Source organism: Lemur catta, chromosome 7 (assembly GCF_020740605.2).
Source record: "Lemur catta isolate mLemCat1 chromosome 7, mLemCat1.pri, whole genome shotgun sequence".
In the NCBI taxonomy this organism is placed as follows: Eukaryota; Metazoa; Chordata; class Mammalia; order Primates; family Lemuridae; genus Lemur; species Lemur catta.
The window spans coordinates 45,801,049-45,826,290 of record NC_059134.1 but is presented as its reverse complement, the minus strand read 5'-3'; the positions used below and the strand labels follow the sequence as shown (position 1 = coordinate 45,826,290).

The window sequence follows — 25,242 nt, the reverse complement described above, 5'->3', positions numbered from 1 at the left end:
ATATACCATGGGGGATGTAAGGTAAAGATGAAAAATGCCACCTCTGGTTAAGCGTAGTAGAGCTATATTGATAAATGACCTTTTTTCCTTTGCTAGACCTTTAAGCACACAGAGGAGTTCGAGATTTTTTACAGGTGGCACATGTGACAGTTATTGTAGGCAAGTTGAGAGATATCTGAGGCAAAGAGAGAAGCAAGAATGGGGGTAAAATGAACGTTTTCACTACTTGTGTGTCACATTGTTGGAAAGCAGATCAAAGTAGTAAATATAGGTATGGTCATATTTAGATGGCTTTAGATACCAGGCTAAATTTTTCATTAGAGAGTGGGCAGTAACACAGTTACAACTGAGGACAGGAAAATGAAACTGGCAGTATATCACAGGACAGCTAAAAATAAGGACATGAGGCAAAGAGACCAATGAGACAGGACCAAAGAGACATGACAAAGCCCCATGGCAGAATGTAGAAAATGGAAAGGGACTAATAGAAACAACAGACACTGTAAAAGAAAAAACCCATAAATGGGACTTGGAATAGAACATGTATGAATGGGAGAGGGAAATGGTTAAAAAAAAAAAAAAAACCTAACATAAGTTTAAACTGAGATGAACAATAAAATGGTGGGCAACCCAGGTAGGGCTGGTTGGGAAGGAGGACAGCATTTGACATTAATATTTTTATCAGCGATAAAGAGATATGCTTGATTACCTTGGGATTCTCTGACTGTGGCCACCACTTCTCCTAATCATATCTTTCAGGCTGAGAGTCTCATATTCCATATATGTAGTTGCAGTCCAAGACTTCTGAATGGCATTGATAGCTTTCACAAAGTTGTGGTTATATTTGTAGAGGCTACTGGAATACCTGCCAACAAAAGTGAGATAGTTTCAGATACGGCCTTTACTGATGTACATAGATCCACTTAAAATGGGCACTCTTACAGGCTGTGCCTAAGCAGAAAACGGTATTATCTTTCAGGAAGACAACTGGCTATATGAATCAATAGCCTGGAATATCCTGCAATGTCTTCTCTGAAAATAAAAGTTCAAGTTAACTAAGCTATATGTATAAGGATAGTCAATGAAACACTTTTATACTAGTAATAGAGGCTAAACAACCTAAATAAAGGTTCTCAGATAAGGGATTTATTAAATAATGATACTTTATTTACAATATAATTTAATCAATAAAAATATCTAGAAGATTATTTAGTGATACGGAAGGATGTTTTACACTATATGAAATGCAAAAGGAAATCAAAGTTTATATAGAATTATAACCAATTAATCAGTTTTTATAAAAGTATATATACCTACATTATAAATACATTTTTAAAATGCCAACCATGGTTATCTCTGAGTGGCAGCATATAATCACCACCTTTCCCCACACTCTCTACATTTTCTACACTTTATAACCTTTGTAATAAGAAAAAAAAAGAACAATAGAAAGTATATGAAATGTATATATAGTATGCAAGCATTATAACCACATCATACCAAAAATAATTATTCCATGTGGATGTTTGGTTTATACTTGTTACTGAAAATGTGTTTCTTAAACTTGTATCAGCAGCAGCCCCTGGGAACTTGTTAGAAATGCAGATTCTAAGTGCTCAACCCAGACCACCTGAATCAAAATCTGTATTTTAACAAGATCCCCAGGTGATTCACAATAACAGTAAAACCTGAGAAGCACTGGTTTACCTTATACCAAATGCTTGGATACAGATGTAAATAAATCTCACACACAAAGAACATGTTTACAAAGAAAAAAAAATTGAGGGACTTGATTATTCACTTAATTCAAACATTTATCACACCTATGTGCCAGATGCCAGGCAGTAAAGAACTCACCATATTATCCCTATTACAAAAGATTCTGTGGTTTGAGTGTGAATCACTAGCCAAGAGTTCCATAACACTCAATTATGCAAAACAAGAGATATCTAACCTGAGTTTCATCTTCCTATACCCAGCTATGACTGTGTTAGTGTCCACAGAATATTTTAGGCATACTGTGAGCTTTTCTTTCTCTGATAATTCACACTTGTAGGGAGAGTATTTTGGTATGGTCAAAGAACCCGAGAACACTGAAGACGATGAGCAAAATGTGCAACCACGTTGATGATGTTTTAATGTTTCTATCAAGGCTCTTTCCCACTTGTTGCAAAGTGTGAAACCAGAGAGGTACCTTTATTAAACAGATTATAAAACTGCCTTTATCACATCTCTGACTGTGCTAACACAACAACAAAAACAAGTTATAGTTGTTTCACCGTTTCTTTAGGCACAAGAGTAAATTATTTGTACATAAGACATTTAAAAAGTATTTTCCCTTAATGGGAGTCAATATGTCATTGGCTGCAGGTGTTTGTGAAGCAGTAGGTAGCTCTACTTTCCTTCCTTTATCATAACATCTAGCAAAACCTCATGTGCTGATATATGCATTACAGTAATGACACGATGCCATCATGGGTCTTAAACACTATTATTTTTGGTGTTTAAGATCTAAGGAGATTAAAAATAATGTACCTTGCTATGAGATAATAGATCATTAAGAGCTAAAAGAGACCTCAAAGGTAATTTAGTCCCAAACACTCCTTGTACAGGGAGGCAATGCAGGTTCAGAGCACTCCAATTAGGAGCTTCTTCACTAAAGGAGACAATGTTTGAAATACCAAATAGAGTACAATAGTATTAATACATAGTACATCCTAAACAGTAGAGTGAAAAGTGAACAGCTTAATAGGAAATGAGCTGTTCAAGAATCACGCCAAACAAAGCTATTTAAAACCTAACCTCAAAATGAAGGGGATAAATTAGTCTCTTGTTCGGTACTTTTGCAGACAATTCATTCCCTTGTAAACCATCTCCCTTACCTCTCTGCTGCAGTCATTCATTGCCAGTGTTGCCTGGCTTTGGATAATTTGTTCATGTATACTTTCGGGGACTTTCTCAACTAAATAAAAAGGAAAAGGTAGTAATTTGTTCATCTCTTCGTTCTAAAACTAATACAGTCTTGTTTGAAATCTCTGGTTTGTGTGGTTCACAGCTACTTATAGTAGACTTAATTTAACAAAAAAAAACATTAACTGCATGTTACTGATTGAATTGTGGTCCTGCCTCCTCCCACTATTCATATGTTGAAGTCCTAACCCCCTGTACCTAAGCCTATTACTACATTTGGAGATAGGGCTTTAAAGAGGAAATTAAGGTAAAATGAGGTCATAAGGGTGGGCCCTAATCCAGTATAACAGGTGTTCTTATAAGAAGAGGTGGTTAGGATAAAGTCAGGGAAGACTATGTAAGGACACAGCAAGAAAGCAGCCATCTGCAAGCCAAGGAGAGTAGCCTCAGAAGAAACCAAGCCTGGCAATCTTGACATTGGACTTCTAGCCTCCAAAACTGTAAGAAAATAACTTACTGTTGTTTAAGCCACCAGTCTGTGATACTTTGTTATGGCAGACCTGGCAAACTAATAAGACACTGCATAAATACTAAGGACTTTGATTTCAGTTACTTATTGTCTTGTTTAAAATTTGTTCAAATTAGTATCACCTGCATTTGTTGCAACACAAAACTATGTGTTGCACATATAGTATTATGCAGTATGTTATTACATGGCAACCAATAAAATGATCTTCCTTTATTAGTAATTTGCAATTCCATGGTCCTTTATCTGAATTTTTTTAAAAGCCATCATTGGTCGACTACTTTTGGAACACTTTGGATAAAATACTTTCTTCTCTCAATCATATTGGTTAACAAATTTTTCCAGTAAACTTTTATATATCACAGCTTATGTTTCTAAGCCAAATATATTTTATATAATCAAAATAAAATTCCAAGAACATACACCCATCCATATATACTATAAAACAAAAACTATTAATAAATGTATGCCTCACTTGGGACAACTCACTTTTCCTGGAGATTCTTAGGATGTGCTGTGTTCACATATACATTTTCAGAAGCAGTTCCCACCTTCCTTCCAGTGAAACAAGCCCAGTTCCGGCCCAGCACGTCATGCACCCACCCGGGCATCGTCTCGTTGCAATAACTGGTTACCTGGCTGCCCTCTTCTTTATACTGCAAACAAACAAGGGAAGGGAAGGCCAAGTGAATTCTGTGCTCAACTCTCAGGTCCATTTCCCTGGCTCTCCCTTTTTACCCTTTGTCACTCAAAACAGAAACTTCACCCTGAGAGGTTACATTCTGAGAATTATTCTAGAAAAGAAAGAGAAACAAACTTTTCTATGGATAGCATTGTTGGCCACTAAACAAATGTCCCTAACGAAACTCTTCTTGGAACGAAAGGAAAGGGAAAAACTGGAGCATCTGCCACATTCCAGACATTTGACAGACGTTACTTCAATCGGGCAGACAATGGCCCCATTTCACCAACAAGGAGTGGAGGCCCAGAGAGAGGACAAGGAACTCCTCCCAGACAACATAGCTGTGAAGTGGCAGAAACACAATTCTCCTCAGTCTCTCAGACTGTATTTTCTACCCAGAGAAGACTCATATCAGGAAACTAAAAGAACTACAAAAATTTTTTATAAAATGAAACATGATCCTTGTTTTTTCTGTCAATCTCCCAAATCATTAGGATATTCTGATTATGGGGGGGCAAAAGTAACCTGATTATTAAATTTTCCTTCCACTAATATGGCCCTTTGTCTTATTTCAATGTTAACACTGAAATATAACCATACAGTGATAGATCCAGGATTTGAACTAAGACACTTTGCTCCAGGGCCTAATCACCCTCGTGTCATAACATCTCTTCATGGAAAAGGGGCACATGATCCAGAATGAGAGCATAGTATGTGAGAGGGAGAAAAGGAAAATGTCGTGCTGATTGTGTATGAGGAGAAACTTGGGCACAATTTCAGGCTCTGATTTAATTTAATGGAACAGACTATTTGTAGAACCTCAGGCACGACTTTACTAGGTGTTAGTCCTTTCATTTATAAAATAAGGAAACAAGAAAAAAAAATACCCTGAAAGGAATAAACATTCTGGGATTCCATGATCAAATGCAGGAATTGGGAAACATTTCCTGTAGTGACCAGAAAGCAAATATTTTAGGCTTTGCAGGCCATTAAGGTTTGTTGCAACTATTCAACTCTGCCATTATAGCACAAAAATAGTCAAATGCAAGACATAAATATAATAAATCAGCACAGGAGTCAACCACATTTCAGTAAAACTTTTATATATGAAAATAGGCCGTGTGTTTGGTTTTGACCCCATGGGCTGTAGTTTGCAGACTTTTAATCTAACGAATGTTACTTTACCTGTTTGCAGAGGCTGGCAAACTTCTAAGGGCCAGATAGTAAATATTTTAGGTTTGCAGGCAAGAATGCCTCTGTCACAACTACTCAACCTAAAAGGTACATAGAGAATACATAAATGAATGAGCTAAGTCATGTTCCAATGAAACGTTACTTAGAAAAATAGGTCTGTAGTTTGGCCAACCTCTAGTTTAGAGGAATGTGTAGGTCAAACTACACTTAAAGCTAAAATTACATTATGGCATCTGATTCTCTCTGAATTCAAATCATATTTTGGGGTAGAGTTAAAAATGTATGGCCTTAGAATCCCAAAGAGCTGGACTTGAATCCTGGGAATCACCACTCACTAAGCTACACAGCATAGGATGAGTTACTCAGCGCTACTCACGCATAACTTGATTGTTATCTTGGTTCACCATACTCTGAAGCCCACCTGTTTACCTCTGGCCCACCACTCCTCAAGTCCCTGCTAAAGCCCCAGCTCAGGATGAGGAACACTGAAACAAAGGCCTAGGACATTACTACAATATTAGAGGGTGTGTTATGTGAAAAGGTTGATAAAATTTATTTTTATTATACTAAACTATATAAAACTTCCATTTTTATAGATCAAAAACAGTCTAATATGGTAACTTCACAGGATGTAACCTAAACCCCTTCGAGTTCTATCTTGTGTTTCTCTTTGGCACAGGTTCTTGATCACATGCTCTTCTCCTGTGCTGCAGGCTGCTGAGACAGGTGGCGCTGGCCTGTCTTCCTCCTACCTCTGCGGCTTTGAGAAGCAGTCTGATAATGTTTTAAGAGTTCTTGAGAGCTACCTTATAGAAATTGTCCCTCTCTCTCTCTCTCTCTCTCTCTCACACACACACACACACACACACACACACACACACACACGCAATGCTATACACAGGAAGGCACTTGTGGTATAATAAAAATGGTAAAAACAAAAGAAATGTCCTAAAAAGTTCAAATACAAAAAGTGTTCAGTAAATTATATTTAAAAACTATCATGTAACATTTTATATGATAAACATGTGATCTCTAAGAAAGGGGTGAGTGAACTAAGGCTGGAGAAAGCTGTCTGTTTCTACAAATATAGTTTTACTGGAAAACTGGCTGCTCATTCATTTATATATTGCCTACGCTTGCTTTTGTGCCACGATGACAAACTTCATATTTTATAAATATCGTACAGATTACTCACAAATCCTTGAGGTCCCAGGGAACACAGAAATGATATAGTCTCAGGACAAAAAAGAGACTAAGGAGGTAGTTGGAATAGAATTTATAACCAAGAACTCCTAGAAGCAAGCATTCTTCCCAGTACCATGCACCACTTCTTCACACACGTTGTCTTCCCAGAAAGAGCTGGAGAGGTAAACAATTACTAAAAACAATTATTAAAAGGAGAAATACCTAGAAACTACACAACAAAGGCTTAAAACCCAAAGGGCTTCTACTTATGTGATTTGTGCCTCACAATAACCTCTTGAGATAATAGACATTATTCTTCTAAGGAAGAATATGTGGCTCTGCAAAGTTAAAAGGAGAGAAGAGCATTCAAATACAGGTTCGCAGGTTACAAAGGTCATTGCTTCACTCACTTTGTCCTCTACCAAAAAAAAAAAAAAATGTATCAGCTGATTAACTGATCCATAAGTCAGGTCTAAATTGTTGCCCAAGGCCCTTTATGACCTGCCTAAACGTTCTAGCAGCCCTCAGGAGCAGGAGCATTTTCTCACTGTTCAGGTACCTATGCTGCTTTGGCTATTTCAGCATGCTGTTCTTTTTTTTTTCCTTTTTTTTTTCGGACAGGCTCTTGCTCTGTTGTTGTCCTGGCCAGAGTGCAGTGGTACCACAATCATAGCTCACTGCAGCCTCAAACACCTGGGCGCAAGTGATTCTCCTTCCTCAGCCTCCCGAATAGCTGGGACTACAAGCTCACACCACCATGCCTGGCTCAGTCTACCAATCTTTTTTTTTTTTTTTTAAAGAGTTCCTCTATTTTGTGGATTTATTTCATATTGCAAATTTACAAGGCCTTTAATATTCATTTCTACATGCTTCTCTCGATTTCTGTTAAATTCATTTACTTTTTGTATTTTGCAGTTGCATTTTCTATATTAGCATATCACAAGTTATTCTTATGTGAGATAAAACACATAGTTCAAAATTTTTTCCTATTAAACTTTTTTCCCTTCATTTGTCTATTTTATTGAGGTTATCCAATTTCAAAGATTTAAACTAATCCAAAAGGTGGTTAGTGAAAATTCAACAACTTTTCAAAGATTTTTAAATGAGATTTAACCTAGAATTTAGAATATTTAAACTTTCACTTAATTTTTGGAAACTACACTGAATTACTGATGAAAGATTTCCTTCTTTCCCACCTTCCTTCCTTCTTTCCTTTCTTTTGTAGCAGATGATTTTTTCAAACTGTGCTTGGAAAAGCCCTAAACATTCAGCAGAGATTCTCAAGTATCTTCTCATATATTAAATAATAAGGGGAGGACCAGCAGATAGTGGAGTGACAAAAATCATTTGAAGAAAACTCCCACTACTTACAACAGAAAATCTAAAAATGCTGTCATAGAATATAATGTAGTAGATGCCCATATATTTACTTGTTTTTTTATTTCAGAGTATTACAGGGGTACAAATGCTTTAATTATATAAATTGCCTTTGCACCACCTGAGTCAGAGCTACAAGTGTGCCCACCGCCCCAGACAGCACATACTGTACCCATTAGTTGTGAATTTACTCATCCCTTTCTCCCTCCTCCCATCTGCCTGACACCCGATGAATGTTACTTCCATGGGTGCAGTAAATGTTGACTGACTAGTACCAATTTAATGGTGAGTACATGTAGTGTTTGTTTTTCCATTCTTGTCATACTTCACTTAGAAGAATGGGCTCCAGCTGCATCCAGGATGACACAAGAGGTATTAGTTCACTATGTCTTTTTATGGCTGAGTAGTATTCCATAGTATGCATGTACCACATTTTATAATTCACTCATGGATTGATGGACACTTGAGTTTTTATCCACATCTTTATAATTGTGAATTGTGCTGCTATAAATATCCGGGTGCAGATGTCTTTTTTATAGAATGTCTTTTTTTTCCCATTGGGTAAATACCCAGTAGTGGGATTGCTGGATCAAATGGTAGTTCTACATTTAGTTCTTTGAGGAATCTCCATACTAACTACTAGTTTGCAGTCCTGCCAGCAGTGCATGAGTGTTCCTATCTCTCCACGTCCACACCAGCCATCTGTTGTTTTGGGACTTTTTGATAAAAGCCATTCTCACTGGAGTTAAGTGATCTTGCATTGTGGTTTTGATTTGTATTTCCCTCATGATTAGAGATGTTGAGCATTTTTTTGGTAAGTTTCTTGGCCATTAGTCTCTATCTTCTTTTGAAAAGTTTCTGTTCATGTCCTTTGCCCACTATTTAATGGGGTTGTTTGATTTTTTCTTGATTTTCCTAAGTTCAATACAGATTCTAGTTATAAGCCCTTTATTGGATGTATAGCATGTGAATGTTTTCTCCCATTCTCTAGGTTGTTTATTCACTTAAATGATTGTTTCCTTGGCTGTGCAGAAGCTTTCTAATTGGATCAGGTCCCATTTATTTTTGTTGTTGCTGTGATTGCTTTTGGGGTCTTCAAACCTGCTGCCCTACATGTAAATTTAGATTGACCTAGAAGTTCCAAAAGTTCCCTTCAAGCTTTCTAATTGCACATCCTTACACATGTGGTTTTCTTACTTCATATTCATAAAGACAGGTAATTCTTACTATAGATGCATTCCTTATTTATATACTTAAGGGTCATCCTAAAAAACTACAATTTTCTTCTTGTTGTTATAACTTATACCCTATAAATGTACTAAGGAAGCTATCCATTTGTGTACCACTTCTGATACATTAAACTGATGGAATTACTTTCCCTTTTAAAATTTTATTTGCTATTATTCTGCAGTTTTTATGATCAGAAATAATTTGGTCTTTTTTAGAACCTTGTAAATGTGCTGCTTAATTATCAAATATCTGGACATTATAAAAGACATGACAGGGCTGCAATATCACTGTGCAGGATAACTACAACTTAGTAGAAAGAGGCACTTGTCAGTGGAAAAGGCAAGTACTCAGTATTTTGAGGGGACCATCGACTGTACCTGTTATTTTCTTGACTCGAATGTTCTCAAGGTATCTGTCATTTTCCCTGCTACTGTGAAATACCTCTTGTGTGATGTTTGGCATGATCATCAATTAAGAAGTTGAGGTTTTAACCATGCTATTTAGCTTGAAAGATAGCCAATTTTTTTTTCTTGAGGGTTTTCATTTATATAAACATCAGTGTCTGAAGACTGCTTTGCACAGATGGGATAATTTAAATTTCCATTCATTTATGCCAATTTCTACTGAAACAAATAGATAATTTCAAAAAATTTGAAGAACCTCCAAACCCTAGCACTTAAGTTTAGAAAACTACTATGATTCAACAATTACCCATTTGCTTCTTCAAAATCACCACTAAGTTGCCAAACATTCTCAAAATCCCCCTTCTTCAATTTCCCACTCATTTTATTGTCTATCCAATTAGACCTCCTTAGTTGTAGGGATAATTTGGAATTTAAGTTATTTATCCTGGATGTCTTACTCAACTGCCTTTTGACACTGAGGCAGAGGGAAAAAAAAAATCACTTAAACTTCATTCCACTCTTTTCCTGATTAATAATATACTTAGCAAATATTTGAAAACTTACTTTATGTTACTCATTGGCTAGGAAACAGAGGCAGTTAGTAAAAAGAACTTGGGCCTTATATCCCAGTTCTTCCACTTAACATTTATGCAACCTTCACCAAGTCACAACTAGTGAGCCTCAATTCCTTCCTCTGATGACGAAAATGTCACCCGTGACTGATATTACTTCACTGGATTACTATGAAGGATAACAATGATACTGTAGTTTGAAGAGTTTAAAAAGTTACAAAACACTAAACAAGTAACGATATAAACATTACTGTCTGCTACCACAGGGAATATAAAGCTATTTAAAACTTCATCCATGCCTTTATAGAACTTCTATTCTATCCCAAACTGTCAACTGAGCAGTTGACTCTCGGTCCAACTTGTCAACCAGTGGTTTCCAAAATGAAAAGATTATCCACTGGAATACTGGGAAGAAAGTATTATAACTTCTATTTATATTTGTAATATAAAAAAATTGAAAACCAACTTTTATTATTTAATATACAAAGCAATACTGATGCTCCCACTCAGTTTCCATATCAGATATTCACATGTACAGCGTGCTTGTAAGTACTGACGAGATGGTTAGCACACAGCACATTCCCTTTTACATGTGCCTGCTTAAACTGACTTAAGCATCACATCTGATTTAATCAGGCTAATCCTCACGAAATGAACAAGTAGTTTAAAACATACTTGCAAAGAAATGAAGATTTGCAAATACCAACGATGCAAACATAAGAAAATGGCAAAGTTTACATCTGCCTTTTACTTAGTATGAGTTTTGTCAGTCGTTAAAAGATAAAGTTTTTGAAACCAGATGTTTTTAAATGTGATATTCACTTTTTAATTTTATTTATCAATAAACAAATGTTTCAGTTAAAATGTGTCTATTAAATTATCATTCCTAATACCAATCAGTAATTCTTCTGAACTCTTCTAAAGCTGTGACACTTTCATACTTTTAACAAAAATGTGTCAAAACCTACTGAAATTGTCTAAGATTTTAAAACAAATCAGAAAATTGTTTCCAAATGTTGAAGATTCACAGTCACAAAAATTATTAGTAACAGAGACTCTCACATTGTTTTTGGCAACAAAATCATGATAATGAAGACTATTTTATATTGTTTTCAAGTGATATCATCATGAAATATTTTGGTAGGGAATAATCAAATAACATAAATGAGTCAAATATTGTTTAATCATTTACTATTTCATGTTTTATAACAATTAGTATAGGGATACATGTATATAATTTTTAAACCTATCTATACTGTACTGTGAAATACATAAGAAACTTAGATATCTAAGTCTAATCCATCAAGATGATTTACCATTTCAGAGTACCTTGCATGAGGGTGAATGATTTAATGATAAGCCATATATATGGAGATATTCCATTCTGATAATATTAAAAAACAAAGAACATTTATTCAATTTTTGCCATTTGTTTACTGTAGATATCTATATAAGTGCAAAGTAACTACTTCCATTTGCTCTCGGGTCTACAATGTGAGTAAAAGCCACTAAGATGGCAATGAAACACAACCAGGCAAACTTTACTGAATTGGTTATTTTGCCAAACCCATCCAAGAGTATCACATCCTTCTTCAGAAAGAAACCAACTTTCCTATATCAGTTCCAAGGATTAGCTCTCTACTTTTCTGCCTACCACCTATACTGAACCATTTATTTTAAAAGATGAATTTTAATGAATTGCAAAACCACCAGGAAATTGTTACACCAAATAACTTGTAGCATTTTACTAAAAGAATTGGCAGTTAGATTTACATGTGAAATAGGAGGGTCATAAATTTACTTATTCCCAGTGCTGAAAAGACATCTAATTTAAACCAAAATACATATTCCTGAGTGAGCTAAGTAAACAGCAATTTACCACTCAGCAAAGCAGTCAAAGTCCCTGGGCTCATGCCTCATTTTCTCTCTCATAAACTCTTAAACTGTGAAGTTGGAAGAAATCTTAAGAGTTCATCTAATCTACTCCTTAGCTCATGCTCCTTAGTGTGCTTAACATAGGTGGTGCCCACCCTGCAGCTTTCCAGGCTGGTTCAAAGCCTTGGTTCTTCAGGCTTTGGGGAACCACTGCAGTCTTAATGCTATTTCCCTTGACAGCTAATTTCATTTTTAGTAGTTCTGAAAGTTAAAACTTTATTGTTTTTAAGTTTGAGCCCTATCTTGGCCTCTATAGGGTCATATAAGATTAAAACATAAACAAATGAACAGAAAAAAATTTAAAAGTCTATTCTCTTTTCCACGAAGTCATTCAACAAATATGGCTTGAGGGTCCACCATAGCCTCTAAGGACACAAACGTAACAAAATCGATGCTTCCAAAAACATATCAATGAAACTCCACCACAATGATACATTATTCAATTTTCTTTTAGAAATATTTATTGAAGGCCTGTCATTTGTCACATATTATACTATACATAGGAAATAAAATGGCTACTAATACAGAGTTAATCCCTGCCCTAATGGAGTTTGGAGACCAGAAGCGAAGACAAACGTTCAATTATGACAGAATGCTAAGCACTAGTATACTGTAAAGCCTTTTCACATACATCTGCACTTCTGTGCCCTGTAACTCTTCTCTGCTATAATCAAAACACATTGATGCACATTTACTCAGAAAAACATATAAAACCTTCAGTAATTTTTTTAAAAATTCCACATTAAATACATTTTTTTTTTTTACATATTGGTTGCTTGGCTGTATTTACATCCTGAAAATCATCTTGAAAATATACAACTCTTTTAGAACTCTAGAGGCTTGTAACCTGATATGTCTTAGGGCAGAGAATCAAAAAAGATAAATATAGCACCATTCCTGATTTGTGTTTCTAAAACCCTGTAACATTAATTTCGTATGCTGGTATTGCTTGTGAAAAGTCTACAAAAAGAAAAGAGAAGTGTGGTTCATTTTCTAAGCACCTATAAATTTCCCAGTGTATTAGGTGCTGCAAATATACAAGGAAAAATACATATTTTCAGTCTGAAAGAAGATGAAAACACGCTATCAAATCATTCCATCACAACCCAGTATGAAACCAGAGGTATCTGCAAAGTACAGCAGGAACAAGGTAATGGCATTTCTCCCACTGATGAAGAGAGCTGGGAGGGGTTTCACAGAGAAGTGGGATCAAGGGCTTGAATGATGAAGCATTAATCAGTTCCAGAGGTGGGTTGGAAACAAAGTATCCAGGTAAGAGCAGTCAGCTGCACTACTGGCTCATCTGTATGAGATATTTCTTACCAGAACAGCAGCAGGACAGTACTTCTAAGATGGTATAAAAAAGTAATGATAACTACTATCTAGAGAAAGAGTCTTCTATTCAAGCAGCGATGCAGAACAAAAATCCACTGAGATAATATGGATTAGGTGTTACCCCTCATTTCACCAAGGCTGATATAAGTCAGCTCCAAATCAAGTGAGGAGGAAAGAAGTCCATTATTTGGCAAGAAAGAGCTAAAAGATAGCAATTCTTGTGAACAATAGTGCATTTAAGAGAAGCAAATTTGGCAAAGATACTTAACTTGAAGTTTACAAAGCTCTTTTTCCAATTTTCTAGACTACAAAGGAAAGGTGAAGGTAAATTTTTATCTTGAATGAGAAGATCCTGGTTCAGGCAAGAAAGGGAGAAGCCTAACTGGTAAGGAAACCCAAGCCTCAAGGCAATTCTTTTCCTAGGACTTCAACAACAGCCAGGGCAGCACATAGTCTGTTCCATTAAACTAACATTCATGATGCGCACAGACTAGAATTCACCAGGAAATGTAACCAAAGGTAACTCTAAATACCATTTACTTCTTTGTGAAATGGCTTTTCTTTACTCTTTAGCCCCAGGGAAATCTTTAGGCTGGAAAGGCTAGGTTTAACATTTTACAGTTAGAAGCCATATGAGCTCAAGCACTGGCAGAGACTAATTTTCTCTATCTATAAAATGAAACTAGTAATATCTATTTTATAGGATTTTTCTAACTTATGTCAAGTTCTTAGCACAAGTTTGGCACCTAATCAAAAAAGGGGAAAAAAAAAAAGGTATCAGACACAGGTATTGAAGGTCTATAATGTGCAGAAGGATAACTCTTTAGCAATCTGGCTTCTCTGAGAAAGCCTCTTTCTTCCCTTCTTCAAACACGTCCTCCAAAGGAACATCTTTCCTCTAATAACTTATATCTGTGCATCTCAAAAGATCTTATTCCCTCCTTACAATAAGTTCTGGGGTTCCTCAAAGTAATTAGAGGAAGAGACAACTGAGCTGCGAATAAAATTTGTACTGTGAATAAAACAAAACACAAAATTCAAATCCTGACCAGTTTAGAGGAATCATTTCAATAGAAGAGATTTCAAAAGAGGAAAAAAAATTTTTAATCTGTTGATATTGTTCCTTTTATTAAAAAGCCACCTAGACTTCATCTCTTCTAGACTGTTTCTTTCTTTTTCCTGTGTAGTCTCTGGTTGTTCACATTCCAAAATGGCAGTTACTGCTTTCCAAGGAAATGTTCAGGAGGGCAGCTGCCTTGGAGGTAGGTCACCAGGACTCCTCTGGACTCCTCTGCATTTTACATGCAAATAAAGACTCCAAGAGGGACTGTAGCTGCCAGAGGCCTCTGCTAGATGCCAGAGGTAGGTCCACTGCTGCACGCTGCTCTGTCTCTTAGCCCCAAAGTCTTTTCTTGGCTGGGAGTTTAAAAGAGCCCCTCAACAGATGCTCTATTTAATAACTACAAGGCAACAAAAACTATGGTTAAAAGCCAAAAACTATCATACTGTCTCTTAATAATATTTAATCATATTAGTTTAAGTAAAAAAAAAATACCAGCATTAATATTTGAGAGCCTGGAATTTTTTTAATGTTAGTTAAGACATTCACAAAAAGATGCCATTCTCAAGCCGAATGCTTAAGCAACACATATTGCACATGCAACCAATATGCTTAAAAAGCGCATGCTTCTGAGAGAAATGCCACTGTGTAAACCTAATACAGTTTTGAAATATACTTAAGAAACAGGCTACAAACTACATTCTAGCTACTTAGATACATTAACATGTATATCTCACAAACTCTAAACGGAGGTTTAGCACTGCTTGGATCTATGTCTAGGTACTAGGCTATTTATCCCATTTACAGAACAACTACTAGGGTTTATCTTTTCTCCTGGTGGGGGTGTCTCCCCAACTAGGAGGAAGGGTGAAGCGCTTAAGGACAGAATTTCTTAAACTGTGTTCTGAGAGCACCTTATTTTTTGTGAGAAAAAAATGGTGAACCTATTTTGAAAACGTTTCCTATTATATCTCCCTTCTAAGCTACCACCATATAATATGTTAAAGATTCTGAGAAGTTCTGAAATGCAACTATTTAACAGATTCTATGCTTATTCAACTACCAGAAAGAACTATGAAGAAACTGCTTATTAGTTTCAGCTCTAGTGATCTTTGATCTGTTATCAGTGGCTGTCTGGAACAATTTGCAAAGCTTAACAAGATAAAATCACCTAACTGATGTGCCATTCCTACCTGCCATGCATGTGGGCCACTGCTGGTCTATTACAGAGCTCAGAAAATGCTGATATAAAATAAGCTTATGGTGCTTTCAACACATGTCCCCAGTTCCCTTTTTCATATCTCACTTCTAGTATTTAAGAGCCAAATAAAGGAGAAAGAAAAAGGGGAAAGAATGTTATGTTAAAATGCAAGAAAGGGTAAGTCCCTATCAACTTTACTCTCTAACCACCTATTTTTCCATCTAAATTTATGGGTCCAGTGTGAGTAATGATTTAAACATCTATTCTGGAAATGTGAGGAGAATATAAAGAGTGAAAAAAATCCTCCTCTTTGCAGTCAATATTCCACGTTCTTAGTAGAAGCCAGTGTATAAAACCTGGGTGATGTCTTGGAGAGATGAGTGATGAAATGCCAATTTCTCTCAAAGAACTACCTTCTCTACTGGAAGACGGACCTAAAATGCTGTGGTCTCACATGGTTCCCTCTTGAGGGAGTCTTTTCAGGAAAAGACTAAGCAACTTGAGGCGGTGTAACTACTTCAGGTGAACTTGAGACAACCTTTTTCTTAACTGGGATTTTATCTTTTGGGATTCATGTCCACTGGTGTTACAAGTATCATTCTTGGGACAGCTAAATTGACACGTGCAAACAAACATCCTAAAGTGAAAAAAATCATTCTCATAAAAGAGCGCAGGCAAGTTAGAAAGAGCAGATAAGCAAGCTCAAGCAAGAAATCCATAAGAAAACCATAATCTCTCTGGTATTCCTTTCTCTGACAAATACACATTCATTTGCATAAGCCACCAGGGAGAAAGAAGCTTGCTGTTAGCAAGAAAGTTAGAAATATTTCAATGGAGCTCACCCAGTTTGTTCCTCAGATGTGGCAAATCATATATCCCCACAGTTCCCAGCTGCATGAACAACTGACTGATAAAATCAGTGACATCCTACGAAGAGTTTACAATGGTAAGCCGAGTCATTATGGTGAGATTAAGCATCATCATGAGAGAAAAGATAAAATAGACATGTATTAAGTACTAAACTTCTGATATTTTCCCTCAACTGAAATACTCTTACAGTAAACCCCAAGTTATTTAAAAAAAAAAAAAAAGACAAAATCCCGAGCTTGATGTATTGAACCTGTATTTTAAAAAGTACACCTTCTCAGTAATAAGTCTTCTCAAATTGTTACATCTTAAAAATGAACCCAGAAGGCATAGTGGAAAAATGGCACACTATTCCCAAATCCTTTACTGTAGAAATACCATTGACATTTCTGGCTGTTGTGACAAGCTTATTTACAAATCACTATCACACAAAATGGGCAAGTAAATTCTCTGGAATGGACTTCTCAACATACTGCTCTTTTTTTAAGTAGCAATTTGCTTCAGAAAATTAAGATTGGATGGTCCCAAATAAGAGCTCAGTGGGAAATGAATAAGATTTCCTTATCACCAAACAAAATTTTCAGCCATATTGAATCTAGTTCTCTTCTATGTGTTTTCCTCAGCCCTTGAGTATGTTAATCTTCAAAATAAAATCTAAGATCTTCATCTACTGCTCCCTTTTCCAGTCAGTTTCTTTTACTGACTTAGAGAAAGTGAAATGAGAAATAGTAAAAGGCTAGAAAGCCTATTCAACTGGAGGCCATTCTTCGGAGTTTAGTTTGTTTCACATGACTTCCTTCCTCTGGGCAATAAGGTAGAGGATGCTGTACAGAGGAGCTTTACGCATGCTCATCACACACACACACACACACACACACACACACACACACACACACACACACACACACACCAAAGTACATAAGCATGCAAAGAAGAATAAAATAACTTATCCACCCATCACATGAAGTTGGGCATAATTAGGCATTTTTACAGTATTGTTTTGTTGCATTGTGTTGTTTATTTAAGAGGTTGGCTGCAGGTACTTTTAAGAGGTACAAATTTGCTGAAGTGTACCAAGTATAACCAAATGAAAAATGCTATTAAAATCTGATAGTCTCAGAAACCCGGTCTGTAGAACTACTGTCTTTTGTTTTGGCCAGCTTGGTGTTTCAAAAGAAATTTGACTTTGAACGCCTCTAAGAAAGTTTCCATTTTGCCACAGGACTAATTACTTTTTATTGTTTCAGATAACGTTATTTCAAATGCTTAGGTACCCTCCCCAGTGGCTCCTAAATGCATCTTAGTGTGTATTTCCCACAAAGTGTCCAGATAAAGCAATGTCTGGAGAAAGCTGAGTAGGAAAACGTATCTTTAAAAAATACATTCCCAGTGCTTCCTGCCCAACTCAAACTAAGCAAAAGCTTTCAGTGTCAAGGTTTATATCCTTCCAAGCTTAAGTCACATGCAAAAAAAATAATAGGTTTTATCCCTACTCTATCCCCCAAATTCTCAAGCAGTTTACCAACTAAAAAAGGGGTTAGAATCCCAAAAATCATGGAAAATTCTTAACTTTCAGATAAGGCCTGAATAAGTAGAACTTAATAGAGCAAGTTCTAGCAATAGGAGTGGTATCATAATTGCTTCAGTTGGAATGCAGAGAGTGATGAGGAAGCTGTATCATCCTTGAGCTACAGGATGCTAAAGGGAGCAGAAGGTACAGCAGGAGCCTAAGAGGATTCCAAGGTGTGGAAAGACATCACTCAACATGTGGGGATTTCTCCCCACTGGTAAGCAAACAATTCTGCAACAGACACCAGGTGGTCGTCCTCCAATTCAGTTCCGACACTTTCCACCTAAAGATAGCATCAGATCCCACAGGTTGAGGGCTCAGTACCTAGGACTGAGCCAATTCCCACTTTAGATACCAGTCACAAGTCCGGGCCTCCAGAATTTCTAACCGATCAGCTTCAAGTTGGGGTTCCCACGACCCTGAGTGGCTCACAGAACTCAGAGAAATGCTTATGTTTACCAATTTATTACAGAGGATATTTTAAAGGACAAACAGCCAGATGAAGAAATACCCAGAGTGAAGTCTGGAAGAGTCCCAAGTGCAGGAGGTTCTGTCCCTGTACAGTTGGGGTGTCCCACCCTCTCAGCACATGGATGACTTATTGCTCACTTTCCTGAAAGCTCCCATGTGTTCAGCTTTCTGCAAGTTCCCCAAACCACATCTTCCTTGGGTCTTTTATGAAGATTTCATTGGATAGACATGACTGCAGCATGGATAACTACGTTGAAATGTGATTGGACAAAAAGAGTATGATCTAAACCCAGCAAGGCCTATCTGTTCAGATTCCTCTTGGCCTCTTTGTGCAGCATTTTTTCTTTCAAGGTTATGGGCTAAGACCCTCTCTGGAATGAGGGTCTCATGACCCACAATCAGATTAGAGTCCTGGTGTGGGCAGGAGAAAGTCAATCTGTTTACTATTACAAGAACTATGGGAGCTATAAGCCAGGAACTGTAGATGAAAACACACCTATATTGTAATATCACAAATACCTTGCATGTATCAACTATTCAGCAAATTCTAGCAGCAGGAATAACAATAAGAAACAATCTGATGAAAACATATCTGAAGAGGGTCAAAGGAAGCAAGCGGTAGGGTCCAGTATGAGTCATTGGAGAGATTTGGAAATCTGATGGATTTGTAGGATAACAATGCATAGAATAATAATGGCAGGTGTACATGGGAAAAATTTATCAGATATTTCTGTAATGGCACTAGGTTGAGTAGACTATGCTGCAGTTTACTTAGAGCACTTAAAATTGAATGGCAAATACTACTTAAGTTTTAATGATTCCTCATTTTTAAAAATAGTTTTAATTTAAAAGACACTTTAAGTCTGTAGGAAAAATTCTCACATGCTTTATTCATTACATAGGCTTTTTCTTGAGTTATGTACCATCCCTAGTATGGTTTCCCCAGCACACTGTAGGAAATACCCTGATATCTGTGGTAAATCGGCAAACTTTTTATGTTAACAAATGTCACCGAAAGTGCTTTACTTTCTTATTATCTGAAGTCAGCTCCAGCCTATCATTTTTCTTAAATTTTATAAATTTGCTTCCCATCACTCTTGCAGTTGGATTTACTAAAATAACACAGAATGTTATCACTTTGCAAAACATGTTTATCTGGAAATGTTTACGTTAAGTTTTAAAAACAAGTATCTTAGGCCCAGGTAGGAGGATTGTTTGAGCCAGGAGTTCAAGACCAGCCTGAGGAAGAGCAAGACCCTATTTCTACAAAAAGAAAAGAAAGAAAAATTAGCCGGGCATGGTGGCCTGTAGTCCCAGCTACTCGGGAGGCTGAGGCAGGAAGATCGCTTGAGCCCAGGAGTTTGAGATTGCAGTGAGCTATGATGATGCCACTGCACTCTAGCTCTAGCAACAGAGCAAGATCCTGTCTCCAAAAAAAAGTATCTTATTGTATCCTACTCTGCTCAATGAAATTATGGTCCTTATCATAGTACCTAACTACTGGCCAGTCAAGAGTGGTTGATTTTTCTTCAAGAAAATAAAACATGGCCCTGATAATAGTTATTTCAAATGGGCACTTTAAAAAAATATACTGAAGTCAATAGGGTAGGAACACTATTATTATTCTTAATGAGAGAATAAAGATTTGACCAGTGCCATTCAGAAGCATTTAGGCAAGGTTCTGCCCTCCAATGGCATATATATTGACTCTTTCCCACTTATGGTTGAAAACACTTGTAATTTATTTGGCTTTAAAAAGTGGCTTTCTGGGCCAGGCACAGTGGCTCACACCTGTAATCCTAGCACTCCGGGAGGCTGAGGCAGGAGGATCACTTGAGGTCAGGAGTTCGAGACCAGCCTCAACAAGAGCAAGACCCTGTCTCTACCAAAAATAGAAAAAAGTAGCTGGGCATGGTGGCATGCGCCTGTAGTTCCAGCTACTCAGGAGGCTAAGGCAGGAAGATCGCTTGAGCCCAGGAGTTTGACATTGCAGTGAGCTGTGATGAGACCACTGCACTCTACGTGGGGCAATAGAGTGAGACTCTGTGTCAAAAAAAGAAAGAAAAAGTGACTTTCTATTCACCTAATGTGACTAATGTTCTGAGACCACTGCAAGATACCAAATCTGCTTACACTGGTTCAAAAAGAAATAACAAAAACGTGTTCCAATTCCTCATTCAGCCATCAACTATCCCCGCTGTCCCCACCAGCTCTGGACACCTATTTAAGCTGAGAACAAACTGATGAAAAAGTATTAAAAGAGGGAAATTGTCCTTGTCTATATCTGATTATTACATCTCCAATAATTAAAGGACAATTTTAGACATTTCCCCATCAGTTTCTCCAATTCTGCAGAAGAATGAAAGTTTTCTAAGACAAATGAGTAAACTATTTACTTATTTATATACTATTCCCCATCCCCTACTTAAATTATATCAGTCTATTTCCTAACTGAATTCTGCTTCATCCATTCATGTTCACTTTTTGACAAATATCAACTAAGTGTTTATTGTGCATCAAACAAGAAGAGCTAGAGGAAGAGAAAAAAAGATCATGATCACAAGGATAGGAAATTATGCACAAGGTTCATGGTACATGGTAACAATTGCCGTGAATAAATCTCTTTTATGCAATTGGCAATTGATTCTTAATTTGAAGGCAAAGAACCTCGGAAGGGGTGTGAGAGAGAAACTGTGAGAGGCCTACCAAGGCCTTGACTCTTCAATACACAGACCAAGAATTATATTTGGGTAGACTACATCTACCACATATATACTACAATTTTAAAAATCCATAGAGATATTTAAATTATTTATTTATTGTTAAAAAAATACATAGTACCTTGGAATGATATTAAAAATAATTAACAACTGGTTAAGCACGGGCTTTAACTGATTTCATGGACTCCTGGCCATCAACAGCCAGCATGTACAGACTGGTCCACCAGCTGAATATCAGACCAACTTATCCAGTTGAGAGGCAACTTTTTCTTCTCTTTTTTCATATTAAAGAGAGATCCTTATTTAAAAAAATTGCTAGAAGTTATCATTCTAAGAAATATGGTTGGCTTGGATGGAATGAAAAATCCTGGTGATAAACCACAACTCACTTGAGAAATTTAACAAATTTAGAAGTTAGGCCTTTGTAGGTGTTTTGCCTTTTGTCATCTTTAACAGATTCATTCCTCACTTTCCCATGAAACCCTATAATTGGCTAACTCTTACCAGATGTTTCCCATGAAACCCTATAACTGGCCAACTCTTACCAGATGTTTTAAAGGCTGTAAGCCCTTTCCCATGAAAAAGTTTGTATTATACCAGGGCATAATGAGAAACAGCTAGTTTAACGCTTATGGATTCAATTAACTTAAACCATTTAAAACTTGGCATACGAGAAAAGTTCCAACTTCAGAAGAACAAATGGGATAGATTGCAATCTGTGCTAAATTATTTTAACCCACAGTGTGTCTGCAATCGGAAGCAGTGTGTTATAAGAATGAACAATGTTTTTTTTCCTAGTGAGAAAAGGAAACAAGCTGGACCAGCTAGGCTACCTTTTAATCACCCCAAGGAGTAACTCCTACATTCTTTTAGTTTAGTCAAATAAATTATTCATTTTAATACGATAGTATATTACTTCAATGAGTCACTCAGGCCAATTTTTCAGAGCTAACAAGCAATGATAAGAAGGATAGCATAATAACTATAAAAAAACAAAATTTATAATCTCCACATCTTTCCTACAGATTCAGTACAAAGCCAAGTGACTATGGCAACATTTAGAAATAAAGGTGTAGTAATAAAGACAATAAATTAAGAATTTATTCATACTTACCAAATATAAAATCAAATATAGATCTGGTATATTTTTTAAACCTACTAAAACCATAATTTTAAATAATGCAGCAGAATTATACCATCTAATTTCTCTTGAAAAGAGTGGTGTCAATTCTGGTTATCTTCTGAATCTGTAATTAAAATTCTGAGGGTCTCCAAATATGGATAGACTTCAGATTTCAAATTACTGAAAACATAAATGGATTTTCCACCAAAACTAACCTTAAAAAAGGCAAACCACTTGTAGTCATTCAACACAATCTCAAAGCCTTGGTTGTAAATGATGGTGAAATGGCCGGAATTGCCCAGGTCATCATATGCTGTATCCAACTTCCGAAGGTGCACCACTACTTTTTTTTCTTGTGGTCCTAAAGAAAAGAAAATGCACAATAAAGAAAAATTATCTGGAATTCCATGGGGGGAAGAATCCCCCTAATTTCCATTATATGATTGAGTTGCTTTCCTTTCATGCTACCTAATTTGGGCACACAGTCTGCCTTGTGAAGAAATCAGTCTCCATCATGTTGCCTCTACACAGTCCTGAAGGGGTCTCAGGGAAAACTGGGAAATGAGGGTTCTCACAGATAGATATGCCATGCAGCCCAGCAGGCTGGGAGACCCCAAAAAGGACAGCCCCTACCTACCTTTCCAGATCATCCAAACATTGAAGAAAATGAAAAAGTGGGGGATGTGAAAAATTACAGGTTGAAATGAGAAGACAAAATGATAGTCAAAAAGTAAGAATTATAAGAATAAAAGATATGATGACAAAGAGATAAAAAGACTAGCTATCAGATTAAAGAAGCACAATGTGTTAAATCCAGTAGAGAAAGGAAATAACCTATTCAGAAGTGAGGTACCTTTCTCCTCAATGGCTCTATAGTTTAGAACCTCAGAATCTGAATCCTTTCAAAGTATTCAGCAAACTGGAGGTTTCTATCCTATAAAACTAATTTGTGCTCATAAAAATTAATCATTTAACCTTTGGAAGAAAAGGACTCAGATATACAGATGTCTTTAATTACTGGATTAAGGGCAAAGGTAGGTTTATAGGTAGAGGGTTGCTGCCTGAAAACGGTTCAGCTGCAGGGTTTTACGCTTTAGACCGTTTTTCCATGTTTCAGATTAATGCTCTGACCTGGGAGACTGCATGTGACAGAGCAGTGCAAATCCTGATCTCCTTCTGCACCAATCTCCAAACAAAATTTTTGAGAGAATAAACGGTTATAATGCCCAGGATTACAAAATGCCATACAGGCATTTGGAGTTAGTTAAATGGGTTTTTTTTTTTTTTTTAGTAACAAATGACTTGACGATTGTTCTGCTGACAAGAAAATTACAGCTGAGAGCTTCACTCATTCTGCACAAATTTGTGATTCTTCTGACTTTTTTCTCCCTCACCCTTCACTAGATTCTGTGTAGTAGGGGTAACCGTGTTATCTGAAGGCATCTGGAATACCCCCAGCGTGTTCAAACACTAGATGTTTACTGAGGGCCATCAGGTAAGCCAGGCATTATTTTTGACTCCGGGCATTGTCTTGAAAGAAAAGAAAGGAAAGGAAAGGAAGGAAAGAAAGGGCTTATTTTTTGCCTTTTACTTTCCTGCAATACATGACACAGTGCAGAATGGTACCAGACGTTTTCTAGGACTAGTAGCATTAACACAAGTGCAAATCAAAACTGCTGGGCATAAAGCCCTTTGCCACAGTGTAACAAGTGGAGAAAACTTGTTACATGCTCCAAAGTCTTTGAGTTCATCTGTCTTCGGTAGCACAATAACTTAAACACACAAAATCCTGCCACATTGTCCAGATAATCACAAGACTGCAGTTCTCAACTCTTTCTAAACCAAACCAACCAAAGGGGGGGGGGGGGTAAAAATTAAGGTGGTGGTGGGGTAATCCTTGAGAAAAGTATTGAGGTCCCACCAACAAAGTGTGAAGTTAGAAATTCTCAGCAGCTCAACTTTAACTTCGCGGCCCTGGCTTGGGAAAAGGTACCCCAAAGCCCCGGGCCCGAGTCCAATCAAGGTGTCCTGCCTACCCACAAGCAAGGGGTGGTTGGCGTGGGCGCTGTGGGCAGAAGAGGGGACAGGGAGGAGACCCCGGCCGGCGCGGGAAAGTGAGCGGGTCCCGGGCGCCAGCGGCTTACCCATAACCGAGCAGTTCGTGTCGCGCTGGGACCCGCTGGGGCCCACCTGGAAGACCCAGGTGCCCAGCAGGTCAGGATAGGAGCAGTTGGCAGGTGTGTCACAGCGCACGGTACAGACCCCAGAGAGCAGCAGCAGGAGGGCGGCGATCAGCGAGCGAGGGCCCGGGCCCATGCTGGCGGGGGCTGCAGAAGAGGCTGGGAATTAGCAAAAGCTGGAGCGCGGAGCCCAGAACGAGGCGACCGGGTGGCGCGCGCCCTGAAATAGCCACACTGGCCGGAAACCCGCGGCCGGCGGGGGCGGCGTCACGGCGCGGCCCCGCCTCTCAGGGCGGCGCGTCGTCCCCTCGCCAGGCCGGGTCGGACTCTCAGCGCTGCGAGAGCCCCAGGCAGATGTTGTTGCCAAGGGACGTTTCAGAATTTCGTACAGCCAGGGTGACCGAAATAGGGCTTAAGAGCCCCAGGCGGTCCGCACGCGACCGAGACTGCGCTTCTGTGCAGGAGCGAAAGGCCAAGAGAGAACCAGCAAGTGGAGTTCGCTTAGCTTAGCCTTGCTTTTCTGCCCTCCTTAGTCTTCTCAGGTATAGTTGCCTCGTTATCAACTGTGTGGTTTTCTTCTCTGAAAAACTTTACTCGCTAACCCCATCCACTCTAGCTGTTGGAGAACTTCCTTCCGTTTTCTAATTCTCACTACTTTATTTGCTTAGTTTGGTTTCCTGTTAATGCTGTTTGCCTGTTT

General features: G+C 37.6%; 1 protein-coding gene across 2 annotated transcripts in view; it reads right to left on the bottom strand.

Annotated features, from left to right (window-relative positions):
* The window catches only part of CTSC (cathepsin C), a 37,282-nt gene extending 12,493 nt beyond the window's left edge, over positions 1 to 24,789 (bottom strand). The window contains exons 1-4 of one of the 2 annotated variants that reach the window (XM_045557165.1): positions 24,507 to 24,789; positions 22,578 to 22,723; positions 3,926 to 4,092; positions 710 to 865 (exon numbers count right to left, since the gene is read on the bottom strand). In XM_045557165.1, coding sequence (XP_045413121.1) covers positions 710 to 865; positions 3,926 to 4,092; positions 22,578 to 22,723; positions 24,507 to 24,678 — 641 coding nt within the window. In that variant the 5' untranslated portion in view covers positions 24,679 to 24,789. Of the gene's footprint in view, positions 1 to 709; positions 866 to 3,925; positions 4,093 to 12,453; positions 14,811 to 16,453; positions 16,539 to 22,577; positions 22,724 to 24,506 lie in introns of those variants that run through there. The other variant, XM_045557166.1, reaches the window with a different exon arrangement.
* Between the last annotated feature and the right edge of the window lie 453 nt (positions 24,790 to 25,242).